This window comes from Pelmatolapia mariae, linkage group LG16_19 (assembly GCF_036321145.2).
Source record: "Pelmatolapia mariae isolate MD_Pm_ZW linkage group LG16_19, Pm_UMD_F_2, whole genome shotgun sequence".
In the NCBI taxonomy this organism is placed as follows: domain Eukaryota; kingdom Metazoa; phylum Chordata; class Actinopteri; order Cichliformes; family Cichlidae; genus Pelmatolapia; species Pelmatolapia mariae.
Genome location: NC_086241.1, coordinates 15,053,797 through 15,076,086, shown reverse-complemented (window position 1 = coordinate 15,076,086; position 22,290 = coordinate 15,053,797). Strand labels below are relative to the sequence as shown.

The 22,290-nt window shown below is 39.5% G+C and overlaps 1 protein-coding gene across 8 annotated transcripts in view; it reads right to left on the bottom strand.

The window, feature by feature from the left end:
* Positions 1-22,290, bottom strand: part of LOC134644297 (plakophilin-4-like) — an 85,800-nt gene that overhangs the window by 31,252 nt on the left and 32,258 nt on the right. For 3 of the 8 annotated variants that reach the window (XM_063497196.1, XM_063497197.1, XM_063497199.1), the window contains exons 3-6: positions 13,138-13,250; positions 6,493-6,527; positions 640-771; positions 24-217 (exon numbers count right to left, since the gene is read on the bottom strand). In XM_063497196.1, the coding sequence (XP_063353266.1) occupies positions 24-217; positions 640-771; positions 6,493-6,527; positions 13,138-13,250 (474 nt within the window). The remainder of the gene's footprint in view (positions 1-23; positions 218-639; positions 772-6,492; positions 6,528-13,137; positions 13,251-22,290) is intronic. The other 5 variants (XM_063497200.1, XM_063497201.1, XM_063497202.1 and 2 more) reach the window with 2 other exon arrangements.

Sequence of the window (22,290 nt, the reverse complement as noted above, 5' to 3'; positions counted from 1 at the left end):
TTGACTTAAACAACTGTCAGTACCTGGGCTGAAGCCTGTCCCTCAGCCCTGGCATTCCTCATCAGTGTGCCAGTGCCAGCACCGGGGAAGGAATGCTGCACCCTTAGTTCAGCTTTGCCCAGGTTCTGGCTGCTGAGGTAGCTGCTGCTGGCATCCTGGTAACCACTGTCCGAGTACGAGTTCATCTGAGCTGAGCTACATGAATTCCCTGCAGATCCTGAGAGATAATGAGAGAAAAACGACAGACGAGAATGAAATGCTGGGGGAGAGTATGGAGACCCGTTAGAGGCACAGGGACACATCATAAAGGGTTTCATAACAGATGTGACCTTTACTTAGGATAGCCTTACTAATGACAAATGGCACAGCAGGGGGGTGGGTAACAGTTTTGTCAAGCTATTACTCAGTGTGCCATGGTAAATATCCAGCCTTTTATACCTTATGATTATACTGATAACAGTTTATCGTAAAGAATATAACAGTGAAAGAAAAAAATAAAAATAAAGAGTGTAATCATAAAGTATAAAATTAAAGAAAATTTTTTTCAAAACTGGCATCAGTGTAGTGGAACAACGCTGAGGCAAGAGAAAGCGAGCAGAAGAGAGGGCTGCAGAATGTAGAGAGAAGGCAACAACAGACCCTCACTTTCATGAAGGGAGGACTGCTCCGGGGAGTACAGAGACACCTGCTCTGACTCCGTCCTGATGCGGTACCTCGGGGACTGGGAGCTGTCAGTCACCCGAGACTTTGTGTCCCCCGAGGCAGAGGCATCTGAGAAGACACGGCAGAGCAGAAAGTCAGGCAGAGAGGTGGAGCTTCAGGTCTGAAATAATCTCACAGTTTTTGGTCTTTGGGACTGAGAGTTTACAATAGTCGTTAAAGCAGTCAATATTTTATGGAACTGAAAGCAAACAATAAGACGGTAATTTCAGCAACATTAGTTTCACACTTGTATACAGTTGGAGTCATTAAATTTTACTGCCATACTAATTTGGGAAGTCAAAATTGGGCAGCATGTCACTTCAATTGTGTATACAGCCATGCTCTAAATCGTTTCACAGCTCTAACATTTCCCTGCATCCCCTCTCGCGTCATGCATGGCAACAACGAGCGAGGCAAACAGAAGCCGAAATTAGCTGTCTAATGTCTCTGTGCACAATGTTTCTCCACAGTCACAATCTAGTTAAGCGTGACCAGAGTCAATGGATTCCTCTGCAATCACTAGAACAATTGGCAGTGAATGAAGGGAAGGAAGAAGGCAAACATTGGTGGTCTGAGTTTGTCAAATCCTGCCCGGTTAGCTAGCGTGTGAATGAAAGCTGAATCCTGTGACTGAGCCGCCTTGTTGTCAAAACTGACCTGTTGAATAAATGTGTTGACATGTAGGCTTTGTGCATTTGACAACCTGGCATCTTGCACTCCCACCTTTGGAGGACTAAAGGTGCTTGGCTATTTACTGAAGGGATTGAGTCAAAGCAGATCAAAGCAGATCTGGGGTCAGACTGTCAGAAAGCACAGTGGGGGTGGCCTGTTGTGAGAGAAGCATCCCCCATGTGGCTTCAGAGAGTCCAGTCTACAAGAAACTCTGTGTCAACTGTGTCAGTGCAATTTAATACATGGATACTTGCTCACATTTTTGTGTGTGTATTTTTAAGTTTGCAACAAAGATGAAAAGGCATTTATTAGCCAAAGACATTAAACAACTCAACAATCTGAATTCTGACAGTGTCTCTTAGTCTGGTACACACACAGCATGTTGTTTAGGACATTTTGTACCAAGCGCTCACTCTGTCTGATAAATAATATGCCAAAAAGGCAAAATAGATGAGAAACTGGAAGATACACAAAGCGCAAGTGCAGAGGGAAACAGAAGCCTTTTTGATTTGTGTAGAAGATTACACACATAGTGAATCTATTTCGGATAGTTATTTTTTCCCCACGACTACTGACTAAAAAGGAGAACAGCAGCCACTTCTTACATTTAGGCCCCAGCAGTGAATTTCAAAACTTATTTTACAGCTCAACATTTATCTCTACTGCTTGCCCTTGCTTTGCTAATCCCACTAGTAGATGTCTAAGCACTCTGCCCCCAATTTTTACATTTTCTTGTCTATTAACAATGCATTAGATAAGAATGTAGAATGTCTGTAAACTGGGCAGCACCAAGCAGAACCCAAACAATCAACTCGTGTGTTTCCTATTTTCCCCAAACAATTTATTTCCCTGGATTTAAAGAGCATCTTTCTGGTTTGTGTCCCCAGCTAATTAATGTGCTGGAAAATGATGCAGAAACTGGATTTTCAGAGGAAAGGAAAGAGTGACACTGGGACGTCACATATGAGGAAAGTATATTTTGACACAGAGGCTGAAAATCGATATGAGCACATACAGGATTAGAGCCCAGGTATTAAAGCGAAAAAAAAGAAGAAAAGAAAAGTCGTATTACCTATCTACCAAGGATGCAAAAGGCAAGAAAGGGCCAAACAGTGAAAAAAAAAACCCCATAAAAAAATCAATGTTACAAATATTGAAACAGTATTTATTTCGGCACACAATAATGATTTAGTTTTAGCTGGTTCTTTAGCTTTTGTTTTATTATTGAGACTACATGCTGTGTGTCCTTCTGTGTGTACCACTGGTCAATGCTGAGATAATGGAAAATGCTTGGGTGTCTTTTCTTGTATACTGCGGGTCCGTACTTGTGAGGACTAAGGTGTTTTAAATGAAAACCTAAGTGTTGCATGGAGTAGTAACATTGTAGTGGTCAACACTGGTTTGTTTGTAGCTGGTGACACAAATCCCCTTTGGGGTTGTGTTACAAAGGGTAACCCTGGCCACGTACCCTCCGTAGCGGCTCCTTGTGGCAAGGGAGCAGCGGAAAGTAGCCAAGTGGGAATGTAGAATAATAATCTTCTAGGATTTGGCTCCGAGTGCCTCTTTTCCCCTCGAAAGCCTACTAGGAATAACCCTTGAAGCTCTTCTCTGAACTGAGTGGTTTCTGTCATATTGCAGGGTTGGTTATAGAACAAAATCCCAGATTTTCCATCAGAAGATAGCGAGGTTGGTCTCTACCTATGAGCTGCCCATTGAAAAAAAAAAGAAGAAAAGAAACTACTCAAATGGTCATCAAATTCTTTATTGATTTATAATGAGGTGTCAAAACTCGTCATTAAGGGGAGAGGAGAGGTCGTCGAATATCATATTTCAGTCAAAACCTGTTTTACCAGTCCAATAAATGCTTTCTTTACTTTATTTATGATATGGGCTACATTTTGCTGCACACAACAGTGTTTCATTTGTGTGCCAGAAACCCTCACGCCCACTTTCTATTTGGGTCAATGGGACAGTTATATGGTACTCCTGTGATTCTGTCTTCTAGGACCAACAAAGCTCAGGTCTGTTGGCTTACAATGTTACATCACAGGTGAAGAATTACGCATGTAGAGCCAACACCGAGGGAGCAGCAGCAGGTTAAATATAAAAACGTTCTCCTTTTAAATATTTTTAGCTCAACATTTTTACCTCTTTCTGTAAATATAGGTAATTTATCCACCTGAAATAAACACACAAGCACATGTCTCGTGTGAACAAGCTTATTACAGCACTGGAATGATGTATGTACAAATGAATAAATAAATATTCAGAAGAGGTATCACTCCACCCAGCAACACACTGCGATATATTGAGACTGTATTTGCACAGCTATCAATCAGCAATATGTAAAATCTGGGAATTTTTCTCCCTTCTGACATCAAATAAGAAATGGCTCTTGAAACCCTAATTGATAGAAATCTATTATAGTTATAGAAAACATCCATCCATATACAGCCTTATATTTCTGTGTCTTCTAGGCATTCAGGAGGTGTGGAGTGTATTCAAGTGGAGAGCTGGCCAGGTGCCTCTGTGATGATCTGACAATAACTGCTGGTTTCAAGCACTATTATTTCACTTTGCAGGGTGGTTACATTTGCTGTTACATATCAGGCAGTGTCAAAGCTGTAGTGTCTGCCCATTTATTCTGTGATTTTATGCTGTAATAGCTTGTAAAACACACAACACTGCATACTGATTTTTCCAAAACACATTAAAAATGTCATGGGGTGATATTGCACTTTTTTTTTAAAAGTTGTTTATTCCCAATTTTTTGATCATGTTTTTGTTGACCAGCTAGAGCTGACCGACAAGTCTTGGACAATACAGCGTACAGCCAGGACTGATCTCTACAGTGATCAGCAATAATTTTATGTCTTTTGAAGAACTTGGGACTATGTTTGGCATACCTTCAAAGTATTTTTTAAAAGTATCTTCAACTGTGAAATATTATACTGGCTGGGCAGTCTAATGACATGAATCTTCCCTCTCCATCTACCTTAGAAGATTTCTTTATGACACAAATTATACACAAAGAATCATTTCATAAAGTACTGCATGGTGAACAGATCTGACCAATGATTTACCCGAGGAAGAAGAGTTATAAGGAAGTTATTCTGGTGAATCAGAAACTGTAAAAATTTATTCGACAATAAATGTAATTGTCTGAATGGATCTCAGCTTCATTATATGTGGGAATGCAGCCTGATACTCTTGTTCTTGGTAGAGAGTCTTGTATATATGTAATCAGATCACTGGTGAAGAGGTGCCTCTTCCTAATCCTGAATTATGCTTACTGAATATTTACCCAGATGGGTTTGTGATCTCTAAAATGTCAGGTCTTTACTCAGTTTCTGCTTTATGGAAACCGAACAGTGCACAGCTCGCTCACAAACAAACAACCTGTGCAATTTTACAATGACTTACAGGAACGACTTATCATTTTGCTTTGGAAAAGATAAGCTGCCTGACAAAAAAGTACGTTTTTCACAAAAGAAGCATTACAAGTTTTGGGGTATTAGGAACACTTTCTGAAGCTTACTGAAGAATAATATTTTTGCAGATGATCCCAAGTTTCCAATTTTCCACCTAAACAACAATAACAACCCAATCACTGTATGCTTATCACCTAGCTATACTCTACATATAAAACTGCCTCTACCTTTTATCTTCAAAACAATGATCATTAAATAAAGTATTAAAAAGTCAAACATGATACTGACATGTTGAACTGCCAGCATGAAGACAAATGCATGTTTGATAAAGAGAAACGATCGAAACACAAACAGACAGACGAGGTACAGAAAAAAACAAAAAACAAAAAACACTCCATTTCTGGGGTGCTTGCTCTCTTCTTGTAGACATACGAGGTGCGACTGCACTGACTTTTCCTGAGGCTAAGACAGTTGTTTCTACAGTAACACTTCCCCTCCGATCTCTCAGTCGGTGGAGACGTACAGTGGCTCACGAGGCCAATAAGCCTCAGAGAAAACTGTGGCCCATTACACTCTGTGCCACACATTTTGAGTTTAACTCATTTAGACTGGACAAAGTACATTACCACATCTGACTATCATTTATCATCTACAACACAATGAGAAATCAATACAAAGAAAAACAATGGCAGCGATTAGTACCCGACTCAGTTGTAACCCTAATGAAATGGATTCAGCACGGAAAATGGGACTCGGGCAGAAAACGAGAAACCCATGTGATATTAATATTCCCACTCCATATGTACAAGTGTAACCCCCCATAGGCTCTATTGATGGGATCGAAAACAAAAGATTAATGACCACTGCAGAAAGTCAGTCTTCCACTATGCAATTAATAAGCCATGAAAGACATTAGTAAATTTAATCCATTATCTGCTGTCTCCTAAACATCCTTGAAAGATGCGGGCTAAACAAACAGACCAACGGGGTCTTGAGAGAGAGTCTTCTGCTACCTGCCAATGATGGCGTTTCATCTGAGTGGGCAGAAATTGCTTAAGTAACTATTAAAACAAGAACATGCCTGGGGCTGTCAATTGTGCGGTTGAAAACACTTGTATTAGCACAGCTTATTGTGGAAATGTAAAACGTGTCTGTACTGCACACCATGCACACACACAAACACACAAAATGTACATTTTATCAAGTCTAGATACATGCACAGCCCTAGCTTTGCAAATGGAGAATTGAAAAGCACTTAGCTTAGCCGATATAACTCACTAACACTGCATAAACTGCATGTTGTTCTCTCAGGTTCTAACAGGTCCAAAAAGAAAATCATCACTTTTAAATAGAAAATATTTTACTAAATACTTTTAGAAACCTGCAGAGAACTTATCTGAATAATCCATGTATTGTAGTATGAACGTTAACCACAGCAGTCAGTGCCCTTGAGAAAGTAGGTGAGCCTCGTGGCCCATAATGTTTTAGCACTGCGGCATGTGTAATTATTAACTAATTATTGACTAATTTCAGGTCTGGGTACAGACTCAAATGGAGGAGTGTTTGCTTCAATTCTTGATTACTCCTGCAAATACGCTGATATAAAAGACACCAAATATAAATGTAAACGGACACAGCGTAAAATGAGAAATTATTTTATGAGCAGCAATAGCATTTCAGTAATTACCTGCAGTTCTCCAAGGTAGGGACTTCTCAGATGAGCTGTGTGGGAGAAAAAAAGAAAAAAAAACAACAACAGATGAAAAGGTGAATAAATGCACTACAAACCAGAGACACCACAGTGGAAGATATGAGTGAAATCATCTGGACGAGACACCTTGGAGCCTCATCTACTTGTGCCTTTTACAACAAGATTAGAGATGGTAATCAGTGCTTTTGAGATAAAACAGCTAGAGGTTCAAAGGATGCCGCCAAAGTGGAGCTGTTTGCATCTCAGATGAAATCTAAATGAGTCAGCTAGCATTTTGTTTGCACACTGCCAAAAAAAAGAAAAAAATATATATACATATACACACACATGCAGGACTGGCAGCTGTTTTTCCACATTTATTTTATTCATTTAGTAAATATGCTAAGTCAACGGCCGAAGGATGGAATATAACCTGAAGGGAGCTGAAGCAGCACGGACACATGAGAAACCCTCTCAGAGTAAATCAAAAAGTAATCACTTTGTACATTCACACCCTCTGTCTTTAAGCTCAATGTCCTGACATGCTGACATAATCCTGACATGAATACCAGTATTTATTCCAGTGGAGCCTGTATCCCACAGAGGTAGTCACCCTCCAGAGAGTAATGCAGGAGAATAATGATCCAGCCAGAGAGAAATCACAGTTTGGGTCCATTATTTGGGGATAACACAGACAGTACCAAGCAACAAAATCAGAAAGAATCCAGTGACAGTGTGTAGTAATATAAATGGTCTTATACCAATCAACTGCACTGAGCGTTTTTGGCATGAAAGCATGACACAAGCTTCTAGTACAGTTAGCTTTAGTAGTAAACCCATTTGTCCTAGATGCGTCTGATGTTTGTAGGCTTTTCTGTATATAGCAGGCCTTAACTTTCCTAAATTTCAATCTGTTTTCTTTTCCAGGTAGACAGATGACTGAAAGCCTTTTTTTGAAAAATTATTACAATATATTTTTGTTTAAACCAAGACTTAAAACAAAGGCTACTCAGTTTTAACTACTTAATTCTATTTAAAGAAAGAGGCCAGTTACAGTTCAGTGCAAATCCTCGATCATGACAATCCTAAATCCTAACCTAGAATTCTTATTACAATGCTTAAACTACAACATGATCTGAAACAAACTGAAAGCTAAATTATAGCAGGTAATTTTTTGTTTTAGAAAACTTCAAATAACCAAAGTGTAGTTAAAAAGCTAACTAAAATGTAAGAGAAAATTCAAATAACATTGTAGCAAATGGAATGGACTCAAATGAATACAGCTAAGAAGAAAGAGCAGTGTGGAACAGACGAGCAAGTTATCAGGTACTAAATAGGACTCTAAACTTATTATTTTAAGTATGTGTGAACATCAAATCACTGATCAAAGGTAAAAACCACTCACTCTCCTGTTCCAGAGTTAGTTATTACGAGAAACAGAGGCCAAGCAGGAGACCTCGGAGCAGTGCATCCACCCCGTTCTTTTTCAGATCTTCCATTTGCCAATCATTAATATCAAGCAAAGTGTTGCCGCTATTTCTTCCCAGTTAAGGTGACACTAAATGAGCTTTAAGAAGCACTTTCTTAGAATTTTAATGAGCATGCAGGCAATTAAAAAGAGGAAGTTGGGCGAGCTGAGCTTCACTGAAGCATGGGAGATAAAGCAGAAGAATGGCTACCGTAACGATTATGCGCCACCCGTGCTGCATGCTGACCGGCAGGCAGAGCGAAGGCGCTGCTAAGTGAGAGTAAAAGTGCCAATGGTGATACACAACAGGCCTAACTGTGACATTGCACTTTATTTCCCATCAGTCCTTTTGGCTAATGAAAGGCTGGCTGGGTGTGGAGGTTGCATCTTCTAGTTAAGTTTGCCAGAGGTGAAGTTTGATGGCCACCCCCTGTCTGCTTGTACAAATGAAGGCGGAGGCCAGCTCTGGAGGTGTCGCGAAATGCAATGACTCCAATCTGAACCCCTCAAGTGTGTTGTCACCTCTGCTGTTGTCCTGCTGTGCTATTGAGCCAATCAGTGTGACCTCAATGCTCGAGGCTAATCTCCATTCACTCGCAAATCTCGAGCCACAACCATATCATTCGTCTTCTTACTTGAAAAAAAAAAAAGAAAGAAAGGTGTGAAAAGCGGTGTTGTATGTTTTCTTTATAGGGTCCTAGGTGGTTTCAGTCTCTCAGTCTGAAGTATTTATATTTACACGTACATATACAAGCTTTAAAACATCATGCATTAGTCTTATATTAGCATAAGACTATCTACAGCAGTAGATTTCAGGTGAAGATGGGTTGTAGGGCATCCATGATGGTGGGGGAAAAAAAGGCACCCAGTCAAAAGAAAATGCAAGAGACTGAAAACAGATCAGAAAAAAAGCCCTGCACACTTAACTCGCAGAAAATTTAATTTAATGCTTTTTCAAACAGACATCACAAAGCTCAACCAAAACACTGATTGTGATCTGCATGATGAGAGCAGGGCTGGATGATTAGAGGTAAATATTTAGGTGGGACTTTGCCGACAGACATTGGGAATAAATTAAGTTTAAATAATAAAAAGCATCCTAAACTGCAGACTTGGCTGTTTGCTAATAACATTGTTTCAAACTTCATTCAAACTCAATTAACTTGTTCAGAGGGGTCAGACTACGGTGGCTAAATTTTAAGAATGTGCCTTTTGAGCATAAAGAACATGTGCCCATACCAGGCATTTCTGCTTCTATCCATGTACCTTGTCTCACATTCAAATACTCTTGCAACTCTTTCCCACTGGAATAAATGGAAGATGCAAATCCTGATGTTTGGTAACAGAAAGGAAGGAAAAGCGGGAGGAAGGCTGGATCAGTCCTGCAGACAGATACATATTTTGCTGACTTTAGTTACCATATTTATGTGAATTTTGTATCTTTTCTATTTTGTTAACATTTAGGGTTGCATTTTCTCTCTGTGCCTACACTAGTTCCCTCTGGATGACCACTTTCTGCCCACAGACTAAGCCAGCATTCCTTTTACCTTAATACAAAGGAAGTTGGACACTGGAACTGGTAGTGATGCCATACCCAACTTGACCATATTTCAGTAGCAGTCAGAAAAAATGGCTTTGTTTTCTCTCCATATCAAAAACAAATTTTGCCATCAGTAGCAATACTTGGGTATGAACGCAATGTACGGGTTAACTAGTGACACATGCACAATAGTTTTACAGTCTTAATACCATTTTCCTTGCAGCTGCCATCTCGAATTGCAAAATCGAGGTTGGTGTGGCTACTCAGACTTCAATGAGCGGAAAGCCTGACACCACTTCAAATGGAAGGCAGCAGAAAAACAAACTTTTGAGGTTGACTAGTAATTCTGAATTGTACATGGGTGTGAATGTGAATCTTGTGTTTGTGTTAGGCCTGTGATTGACTGGTAAACCACCCAAAGATGTACCTCTTGCTCAAATTTGGCTGGGATAGCCCAGATGCCCCTGCTTTATTTAAGCATTTTCTTTTTTTAAATCGATGGATGTTCTTTGTTGCTTAGCTCAGGTGTGGCAACAAAATGTTGAGACAAACATGTAGATGGCACTAACAAAATACAGCGGATGGATCCAAGCAATCCAGGTGGTACTTGCATTTTTTTTTTTAAGAGCACAGGCATGTCAACGTAAAGAGATCTCTGACAGTTTGGCTCAGAGAGCATATCAATCCAAAGACATTTCATGTTGAACGGACTGCATGCTGAACAGTTTGCAACAAATGCATGTTCCATTACACGCACAACACAAAATATGCTGCTAGAAGATAAAATGAGTGAATGGAAGGCCAGTAAAATGTCATAATTTGTGGGCAAGAGAAGTGCAAACAGCAGCATTAGCAATGTGAAAAAAAGAAAGATTTCTAAAGCGGTAAAGAGGTATCCGAGTGGTATCTGAGGCAAGATAAGTAGGTGACTAATAGCTATGAAGACAGAAACAGCATACTACTATCATAGCAAATACACGGAAAGCCTTAAGTCCCAAGCTGACAGCCCTAACAACCGAGCTATAGGGCAAGCCTCATTAAAATCAAACCACAGCAACAACCTGTGTCTGCCAATTCAGTCGAGTTTTTTCTTGTGATGCTTTATAAGTGACAGTTAGTCGCCTACAACAAGACGACTGCATGTCCAACATTGCCTGGGATTTTGGCATTTGGCTCATTTAATCCACCAACTACTCTGAAAAACACTTTGTTTTGCAAGCCAAATGTCACTTATGGACCAGTGGATCAAGACAATGAGCTGAAAGCTACACAAAACAGTTTTGGGTGATATTTTCATTGTGTCTAGCACACACAAGATTTGATATTTTAGGGAATAATTAGGTTGAGTAAACAAAGACTGCTCTGTCCTTAAGCTTTATTCCCAAAATTAATCTTGATATATGAATCATTTTATAAATATTCCCTTGTGTGGACGAATAAAGAACAACCATAGTGTGGTTGGACACATTAAAACTGTGCTCCAAACAACATTTTTCTGAAAGAGGAAATTAAAGTAATTACTGGGGCAGTGTATAATTCAGAGAGCTGTTGTCCACACCTCTTTGGCAGCACTTAAAGCTGCTGTATATCTGCACCCCTCTAAAAAGGGACAAAGGGGAAATGGACACTTACTGAGCAGTGCTGGTAGGTGGGTGCTTTTTAGAGTTATGCAGGCTAGAGTGCAAGAATGCATTATCTAAGGGCATAGGGCTTATTATCAGAAAGCCAGAAAAGTTCAGAGAGCCATTAAAGCTACTTTTGAAACAAAGTGTCATGTATCCAGATATATCCCAATTGTGTTACGGCCCATTTGAGAGTGAATGTAGCAACATGCCATCAGAATTTATATTCGCTGACCACTTGTGAAGAAAATAGCTCGCCCCACACTCATAAAAACCACTATACAGAAGGATGTAGTATGTAAGAGATTTAAGCTATTAGGGGATAAACATAGATATGGGTAGGGTGGAACCTTACACTAGAGCTACAACTCCTGTCATCCTTACATGCCCATCTAGAGGGCATAGTATGGTGCAAGATGTTTAAGGAGAGGCAGCAGCAGCTCTGGTGTTTCATGCAACTAGATGTATCAGAAGCTTGAAGAACCACCTGTAGCAGCAATAATTAGAAGTAGTTGTTTCTTTTTGGTTATATGATGAAAGAAAAACCTCTAAGATTAAAAAAATGTAAAAATACATGTGTGTTTACAGGAGTACAGTGCAACAAAAAGATGACTGTACCTTAGCTCTGACCACATGATCCAAACAACATAATGAGTAAATAGCACTTTTCTGTCATTTCTGATCACTCAGGCCACTTTGACACTATTCATGCAGGACTTTTAGCATTTCTCCTCGGCACACACGCTCATCAGTTGGAATTTGGGGTTCAATGTGTTGCCTAAATACACACTTGTAGGAGCCGGGAATCTAACCACCGATCTTTCAAGTGCACAGACAGTTTACATAATTTGTGATCTCATCATTATTTTTATAGCGGCACAAAGAGACATAATACTTATGACTAAACCAGACATCAGAGTACAGCTTGGTTAACTCCAAGTAAAATACTCAGACAGTATAGCAGTATGCTGTTTCAGCAAACCAGACATTCAAAGAAAATGAAAGACACAAATAACTCCCATCATAATGCTCACAAATTCTCTTACTCTTACATTTACTCTCATTTCAGCTTAAGATACTAAATTTCTTTATATCTAAAAGTGCAACTATAACAGGATTCATGTTTACGATGCATGAGCTTTTACCACTGTCACGGAAACCTCGGTACAAATCAATTTTGAAGTGCTTCATTTTTAGTTTTAATTAAAAACAGAACATTAAAAAATAAACAGTAATACAACTTTAATTATCAAGCTTTTACATCAATTATTGTTTCTCTCAAACAGGAATAATTTAGTCATAGTCCTGTGTTTGTGACAGTAACATTTACAGTTACGTGACAAAGCCCTAAAAACAATAATAATCATACTGTGCAAGTATTTTGGTTTGTGCATTTGCAACTGTTACTGCTCATTGCCTTTATTGTTTCTGTCGCTGCAGAAGGTTTGCTGTTTACATATGACAGAAGAGGACTATGGATGCATTTTACAGCAGAAGACAATAAGACTGCTGTTAAAACTTCGTTGCAGCTGCCTTGTGAGGCTTTTGAGATATTTCAACATTATATTGAGCCTTACAAACGAACCTGACATGTGTGAGCCACAGCAGACAGGACAGAATGTGTGGTCACTGAGGTGTGATGATCAGGCAACCTAGTGTCTTTGCTGATGAAGTGGGAACGTGCTCACAGAGCCAAGTCACTGACAGCAATGCTTCGCTGAGAAAACAACACCTCACGATCATGCATGCTCACACATATAAATGCATACATACATACGCATGCACATGCAAGGAGTGATTCTGTTCATCTCAGATTAATGCACAAGACGGAGAAATATTTTAGATTTATAGTCCATTCACTGAGCATCATTGAGCATACTGGGATGCTCCATCACAATGCTATAATGCCATAAGGTTATACCACAGAGTATGGCCACTGCTGTGAAGGATAGAAAAGCCATGTGTTGGACTGTGGCTTCCTCCGTGTGTGTGTGTGTCTCTCTTCTCATTACCTGCTGCTACCAGCGCCTGGTGACTCAGCTCCGAGTCTGCATCTTTCCAGCTGATTGGCCACAATCTGCCTCTCCACTTCCAGCTCCCTGGTTAGCCGCTCGAACTGAAGCTCCTGCACATAAACACAATGAAGACAGTCAGGGGACCAAGGGTCAGAAATACATTCTCGCTCAAAAGAAATATGGACTTCGATTGGCAAATATGAAAAATATGAAGTCAATATGGGAGGGGAAAGTTAACAGTTGGCAGCCTGCTCCATGTCATTGTGGTTCATCACTGTGCATAGGTTAATGATGAGATTACAGAGATCTCCTTAGAGAGACGCAATCACGAATATTTCATTTTCCAAGCATTGAAGAGAACACACAATATCTAGAAAACAAGCTGCTTCTTTCTTACTATAATGATAACAGCACTTGTATGTAAATAATCCCATCTATTCCTTAACAGCTGAATGAAACCTTTCACCAACATCTTCACACATAAAGCGATTATTAATATCTATATGTTTTTATAAACTATTTATTATAAATTCAAATTCTTTTGGTTTTTGTAAATATATTCATTTCATCATGTCCACCCAAATGCAATGTTGCACTTTCTGTAACTGTAAACAGCCAAGGTTTTGTCATCTGACTGTATAGATTGGTTTAACAAGATATTAAAAATAACCAGATAAATTAGCCAACCATGTCTATGCCATATGTGAGCAAAGTGAAGAGCACCACAGGCATTAATTAATAAACATAAAGGCTTCGTTCTAAGGTAACAAAACAGTAATCTTTATTAATGAAGTGATTATGCACTTACAAAAAACATTACTGTGATTATTGTTTTCTATTTCTTTCAACAGATCCCTATTATTTTCACACACTGTAGGCAGTAAATCCCAAACAGTTAATGCAACTATTTTATTAAACTCCTTACATGTCGACTGTTTTACTTGAAATCCTCTGTGATGATGTCAAGAGCCAAATTTAGAAAAATTGTCCCCTGTCCAAAAACTTATGGAACAAACTGTATGTACTTGTAGCCTACACGGCAATGCAATTTTCCAAGCCCACACAGAAAGACAAGCACCACTTCAATAGGTGATATTTGGCCTAGGTGACACTGTTCCTATGGGAGTTGAGGAGAAATCAGCATTTGACTAATTATCTAGCCTGAACAAGGCCATTGCTTGCACAGATCTCTAGCTCCAAGCACTGCATCATGACAGTCATAAGACACACACAAGGTCTTTGGTACAGACTAAATAACTGCACACATACACCCATTTGCATATTTCTGGGTTGGTTTTTTTGGTTTTGTACTCACCACACTGCTAGGATAGCAGCAGAGCCTACATTTGCTTTTTTCTTCCAAGAGACCTCAGTTAATATAACTCAGTATATGAACAGGAGAATCTTTCCCTCGCTATCCTTAAAAGCTTGTTGCAGTTTCTGCATACATGCGTACGCTAGAGTCTCTTTGGGTCCGAATGACATCGACGAGGATCTTTGTGGACAATCCGTGTGTCTGCCAATTCTTTGTAACCACACAATGGACCAACAACTACGCCTTTCAGGTGAAACCGAAGCAGACTTTACTGAAATACAACAGGAATAACACTTCGCTTTGGGGTCCGCACTGTCCGTGTCCTTAGAGTGTAATCCTTTCCTTAGCCATTCCAGTAATGCCCACAACCACGGTCAGTTTTATTCACGGCCAGCTAAATCCACACACGAACACATTACCTGCCTATCACCTCCTTTTGTGACCTGACTGAGGAAATTTAGTCAGTTTAAAGCACCAAGACCAGCCTACTTTTCACACCTACTCTGTGTGTTCCCTGGGGGTGAACTGAAACTTCCCTCTACATTGTAGACATGCTCTGCCCACCCCTCCCCCAAACTACTACTTTGTACTCTCCACTGCTCACCTCTTTCCTGAAATCTACCTCAGTTGAAGGTATGTGAAGCTTGACTTCAGTGAGAGAGAGTAAGCGGGTAGGAAAGCTGTTATGTTCTACTTCCTTGTGGATTTTCTTCTTCTTTTTTTCCAACGTGGCTGGGAACCCTTATTTGTAAAGCACTTCAAACACAACACAGTTGATCCAAAGTGCTTTAAAGGCACACAAAAGAAGAAAAAAAGGAAAAATGGAAAAGAAAATAATGGAGGTAAAAATGCAGACAGTAAAACTATTAACAACAGTGATAGAGGCACATGGTTACACACAACACTTTAAGTTAAAAAATAAAGAAATCCAGCTATAAAACCAGAGCTACTTATGTGAAGTCAAAGGCTGAGGGGTAAACAAAAAGTAAACGCATGATTTACATTTTTTAAATATATACTGGCAGTTATATAAACTAAACAATCATGTTTTGTCACTCATCTCTGATTAAATTTCACTTTGTCTGGTATTCATATTTTAAATTTGATTGGCTCTTGAGTGTCATTGCTGAGACTCAAGTTGCAGATTAGATTGTGTCTTTTTATATTATACTAATCATTTATTTGCCTAGCACAGGCGGGCTTTTGTAGGAAGACTCTCCAGGAACAAAACAAAAACAATCACGTCACTGTCTCCTCGTTACTGGTACAAGCATATGCCTACAAGCTTGCAGAGCGCACATACAGCAGAGCAGGACGGAAACAGGGTGGCCACAGCAACACTTTACTTAGAGGAAGAAATGAGCCATCAATCCTTTCTGTGACACATAACCCCTACTGAGAGATTTAGTCCCATGAAAATTGCCAATTTCAACCCTTCATCCCAACCAGTCACTCCCGTTTCCATTCTCAGTTTTCTTATGACAGATGGAGCTAAGTGTAAGCGGTCAAAATACAAATATTGAAATGAATTTCTGAACTAGACATATGCAGATTGTCAACGGGTTTGATACATTCTGACACAACATTCATTTTAAGAAGTTAGCTGTTACAAAATAGCTACTCATAAAAAAAAAATGCACACAGAGCGCGAAGGTTACCAACAATACAGGCTGTTCTCTCATTCAAGCCCCAGGACTGAACACCATTCAGACCAACAGAGCAAAACCAAAACTGGGGGTGGGTCCACTGCATGGGTCAACTCTCGTCAGTCACCCTCATCTCGACTATGGTTGAAAGAGGTTGGTATAGTACCCAGCACCGCAATCGAGAGGGAAAAAAATTAATTAAACTAGCGTTTAAATGTCAAGTGGTTCACTGCAGATTGAACACGTGCTGCATCTGCAGTCTGGAGGTGGTATAAGTGATCACCAATGTGGCAGAGGGCAGGTTTATATAAGAAGAATTTTCAGAGGAAACAAGTAGTAAGAGTTAAGAGAAGGATACTGAATGCTAGTGACAACTGTGTGAGTCACAAGCAGAGAGAGAGAAAGGTGCAGCGAGTCAAACAGAGCCCAATTCCTTCTGATACAAATCTTGAATTACTCTAGTGTGAGTATGGCACCTGCGCGCAGGAAAGAGAACATAAGGTGACAGTGACATTTATAGGGGAGATAATTCATATGGACACACAAATATATTCATCAGCCACCATGCTAAAACCCCACTGGACCACCTTTTGCTTTTAGAGCTGCCTTAATTCTTCACAGCATAGATTCAACAAGCTTTTGGAAACATTTCTCAGAGATTTCAAGTAAAACCATATTGGCCTGATAGCTTCACACAGTTGCTGCTGATTTTTCGTTGCACATCCATGATGTGAATCTCCTGTTTCACCACATCCCAAAAGTGCTCTGCTGGATTGAGATCTGGTGCCTGTGGAGGTCATTTGGGTATAGTGCCCATTATGGTACTGGAAGCAGCAATCAGTAGATGGGAACATTGTGGTCACAAAAAGATGGACATAGCCAGAATATTCAGGTAGGCTGTGGCATTTAAACAATGCTCAGCTAGTACTAAAGGGCCCAAAATCTCCCACACATTTATGCAATCACCAGTAGTCTATACTCCAAATTCTGACACTATCATCTGAATACTGCAGTATAAATTGAGACTCATCAGGCAAGAAAACATTTTTCCAATTTGCTGTCCCAATTTTGGGCAACTTATAGCCTCAGTTTCCTCTTCTTAGCTGAAAGGAGCACCACCTGGTTTGATCATTTGCTGCAGTGGTGCATGCCCTTCAAGGTTTGATGTATTGCATGTTATAGATCCTCATCAGCATATCTTGGTTGTAAAGAGTGTTAGAGTTAATTTGCCTTTCCCTTAGTTTGAAGCAGTTTGGTCATTTTTCTCAGCTGTGGCATCAAAAGCCATTTTCACCCAAAGAAATGATGCTGAGAAATCCCATTAGATCAGCAGTTTTGGACCAACCCAGCTAGCACCAATAACCACACCATGTTTAAGGTCAATTAAATCACCTTTACTCTGCATTCTAATTAAACTTTATCAGGTCATTTTTTACCACATATACATGCCTAAATGAACCGTATTGTTACCATGTGATGATGTGGCAAATTAGATATTAAATACTGCTAATAAGCAGGTAAAAAGGTCTACCTCATAAAGAGCCTGGTGAGTCTGTATAAAACATCAAGGTGACAGGACCGTTCATATATTTAAAGAGCACACTCCCACTAGCAGTGATAGTCTGGGAGCATTGGGTCAAGGCCTGGCTTGATACAGTCAAGTATAAATGAGACTAATACATAGACATATGTGCAATTTCATCCATGTATAAACCTAAATTACAAAACAATGATCTTGCATGTGTAGAGCTTGAGTTATGAATGTTTTATGCTTTCTTTGACAGATGCTTATGGATAAGACTCAAACATATGGTGAGAAACACGCACCAAACTGTTTTGTTTACTGCCTGAACGAAGAGTGATTTCAGAGGTTTCCTGCTCCTGCAAATGTCACTATTCTTGGCCCAGCAGTTCTATGCCTTCTTTCTCCTAAGCTCATAATCCAATTGTTTTATTTGGCAACGTGCGTCCTTCTCGAGTCCAGCAGCTTCATCTCAGGCTGCAAAGTTTTTATTATACATTGGCACGTGTAAGCAAAACAGACACAGTTGTGTCTTTTTAAATACTTCGCACAAACTGGCTGCTCTTTAATCCCACTGATGAATTGGTCTATGATCTTGATCAGGCACAGCACAGAGAGACATCTGCTGCAGCCATAAGGCTGTCACTATTGATATTCAGAGTTTCTCCCAGCCTATAGTAGGTGGACACACTGCCTGCAAGCCCACCCCAACCCTGTTGTTTTCTTACTATGGAGAAGCATGGAGACAGTCCAAAGTTTCCAGCTTGGAGCTCTGTCTTCCAGGTATTTTCTCCTGTTTGACAGCTTAATTTATGGTACTGAGTGAATCTCCGTAGAGCTTACGCCTATGCCGTGGGCGATGTCGTTGTTTGCATTCATGCTTTTGCGCTGTGATCTCTGCATTGCTCTGCTGTTATGAGTGAAATCGAGCTGATCATGTTGAATTTGGATCTAATAAATCTTGAACAAAGCATTACGTTTTTGCAGGGACGCGGCAAGAACTCAGAGCTGAGTCCATACACGACTGTCAGAGCTATGAAAACAAGAAAATCTGAATACGCCTGCAGCAGCACTGCTATTGCATTAGCAATGTGAGCAAGCTAGATACAATTGCAACCCATTACTTTTTGTTATTCTCCTTGTGCTAATCAATATACTGTGTTTACATGACATATTATTACTAAATACTCTTATCAGTGCTGTTAAGATCTGCATTGATTCACTGTGTAGCAATGTTTCTAGGACATTGCACATCAGGTTACCATGCATGTTACAGTGTAGGTTACAGTGCTTTTCTTGCACACTGTTATGACTGTAGATAGTTATGACAATTCAATGATCTAATAATCAATTCAAGACTGATATATAAATAGTCAGGCATTAAAACAACAAGGCATCCTTCTTGTCATGCTGAGAGAATGGCCTCTCAGTTGGCACCAAGGATTACTGCCATAAATGCCTCTTTATTATCACATCCTCAGGCTCTCCTTAGCAAAAAAAGTGTTTTAGAGCTTTCATTTTCTTGCACACATTTCAATAGACTTTCCCCTATCCTGCATGAGTCATTAAAGCTATTATGAACATGACTTCAGTGCATCTATAATTACCTTGTTATAACAAAGGGCTGTGTGCCAAAATGGGGCCCATGGTCTGATGAAAAAAGGGACAAGGATCAGTCTCATAAGTGGGGCTCATATGAGCCAGAGAGAGCGAGGTAGAGAAAGAAAAACGAGAAAAGTCACTGCTCTGTGGAATTAATATATTTTCTATTCACCCCAGTACAATAAGGCCCAGCACAGCAGTAATGACCATTAGAAACTTGTTAAGCTTATACAAAGATTTTGGGCCCAGCCTAAGCTTCTATTGGTATCAACTGGAAGGAGACGATAGGGACAACAGATGACCAATTTTCATGTGCCAACAGGGCCCTAGTGCTTTTATTTGTCATTACAATGAGCTTGTTTGGCCTGATCTGCCTGTAGTCACAGTGCTGAATCAGATCCTGTCCCCTTGTGTCCTTAAAAAGGCCCTAAAGAAACAAATGACACATGGCAGAAGATCATGCTACCAACGTACACTCTCCCATGTCCTATCTAGGGGTCCTGCTGACAGTACAGACCCATCAGAAATGCCTGAAGTGGCTTAACCCCAATGCTGCATCAGCATACAAACAGTGTATAAATAAAAGAAGCTTACACACACACGCAAATCCCAAATGTCATGCAGCTGTATTAAAAAACACTGACTTACACATGCCTTTAAAAAAAAGAAAAAAAAGAATGACTTCTTCGCAAACAGCACACTTCTACAATACAAAGAAAACGACAAACTACACCATGAACCACTCCAACTATAGTGTAAACCTAAAACACATGTGCACACTACACATTTTTTCGTTTTTAAAAAAGAGAAACAATAATAAACCCCTTCAGCAAACATATCAAAAATTGAAATGCTACTTTTTATGAACTTACAACAGTAAATACACCATATACAAAAGTTTGTGCATCCTACTGAGTCAGAACTGAGTGGGCTTCTTAGCCAGCTGAGTCCTTTTAGTCTTGGATTTATAAAAAGTTTTCATTTACAGATCACTGCTTGATATTTTCAAGCATCCCACTTAAAACCCTAACCACAGATTTTTTTTTAAGGGCACTAAAAGTTAGGAGGCTACTCTCATTACTTTAAGCAGTGGAGTTTGCAGTATCATTTGGTTCAGTGTCCTACAGTAGAAGCCACCCTGGCTCCACCGCAGACCTAAAGCATTATATTTCATAATACATGTCCATAGCACTGCCATAACAACTCTGGCCTTGTGCTGCTTAGCAGCTATTAATTAACTTCAATTTACAATCTTATTCAGGAGCCAATGGTTGTAAATGTTGTTACAACAATATTTAAATAGTCAGAATTCATTAGCTTTGGAAACATCATCATCTAAAAATCCTTAATGACCAATCACGAACTGCCTTACATGTCCTAAGGTCAATTAAGAACAGATGAGTTCATTAACTTCTGACACCGTTTGCATAAAATTTTACACATGCTACAATTAACTCTAACAATCTGTATATTATTATTACTTTTTACATTCATAAATTAGTAACAGTGTACTGTATTTATTTATGTCTTCTCTTCAACAAAAACCCAGCAAGCATATTCGGCATCCAGCATCACCTTGGTGAGTATTTCTGCTTACAACTTTCAATTCTGGGGAACCGGAATACATTATTCCATCTATTTTAATGCATATCTAATGCTTTGAAAGTTCAGGTGTATCACTGTAAAGATTGATTGTAGAGGAATGTTTTACATCAAGTCGTAATGGGTGAAAGATCTCGACCAATATGTATCCGTCAGCCAATATTTGCCTATAAAACATTTCAATTTATCGTATATGCTGTCGAATATATGCAAATATGACTAATACTTTCATCACTGTTTGTAGCATATGTAGCAGAGCACATACAACAGCTGAGCAGGAGGTGGTGCAGAGTCAAGTGATTTCTTCAGGGCAACTTGCTAATTAGTAAGAGATGTGGTTAATATCTGATCTGACTGTCAGTCAGTGAAAGCGTAGGATGCGAAATCAATTGCAGCATTTATATCCATTTTAGGTAACTGATATAGACTGTCCACTTAAAGAATGTAACAAAAATATGACTGTTCATTAAGGGGCAATGGGCCCTGACAGCTCAGCACCCACACTGCAGTGTTGCAGACGCAACTACGCAGTGGGAGAATGACAGCAGAGGTTATAGGATTTCTGCAGCAGCAGGGACAGAAAAGCAGGCCTGAGGTGTGAGCGAAGAGAACAAGCCTCAGAGCAGGCTGTGCGAACAGACCTGGAGGAACCATGCAGGGAATTTACTTACAAAACCTGCCACAAAGTCACCTTGCTAAATACTAAGGTTTTAGGAAACTGGCTGCAGCAGCATGCCACCATAGCAGAATTGTAATAGCTATGTTGCAGAGAAAGACATTTATAAATACAGTAAAGTGGCTTGCTGAGGTAAGAGAATATAAGCTATAGGTGAATCACGGGGAAAAACTGCTTTACCACCCACAGCTGTTCCAGAGCTTTTTATAATGCAAAAGCTCATTATATGACAAAAGTCCACAGTTATACTAACAAACAATAATGGAACAGCAAGCTCACAATAGAACATCATTTCTGCTAAGAGTTTTAATACAACATTACAAGCTTTTAAAGCGAAAACTTGCTGAGCTACTAAAATCATGTTTTACATTCTTCTATAGAGAATAAATTGACTTTACTGTCTGTAGACAGATATGGAATTCAAGGTCATAGCAGGATTATCCTGCAGTAGAGGATTGGCTCCAATAACATTTGGATTTCTGGTACAGATCTCGGTCATTCCTGCCATCTAATCTAATTCTATGCTGTACCAGAACATTTTTACTACTTATGACTCTGTTCACTGAAACCAAGGTTATTGTGGACATTATACTGATGTCAGATTACTTGAGTTATTTCATTCATAATTCTCTTTTAATTCCGTAAGGTTAAATCTCTTTAACCTGGTACGTTCATCACATGTCAAATCACATCTTGGGCACACAAAATGTCTCTTAACATTACAATATTTTCTCAGCTACAGTTTTTTTATCCACACTTTTGGCTTTGTATGCGAGTGGACAGGTAC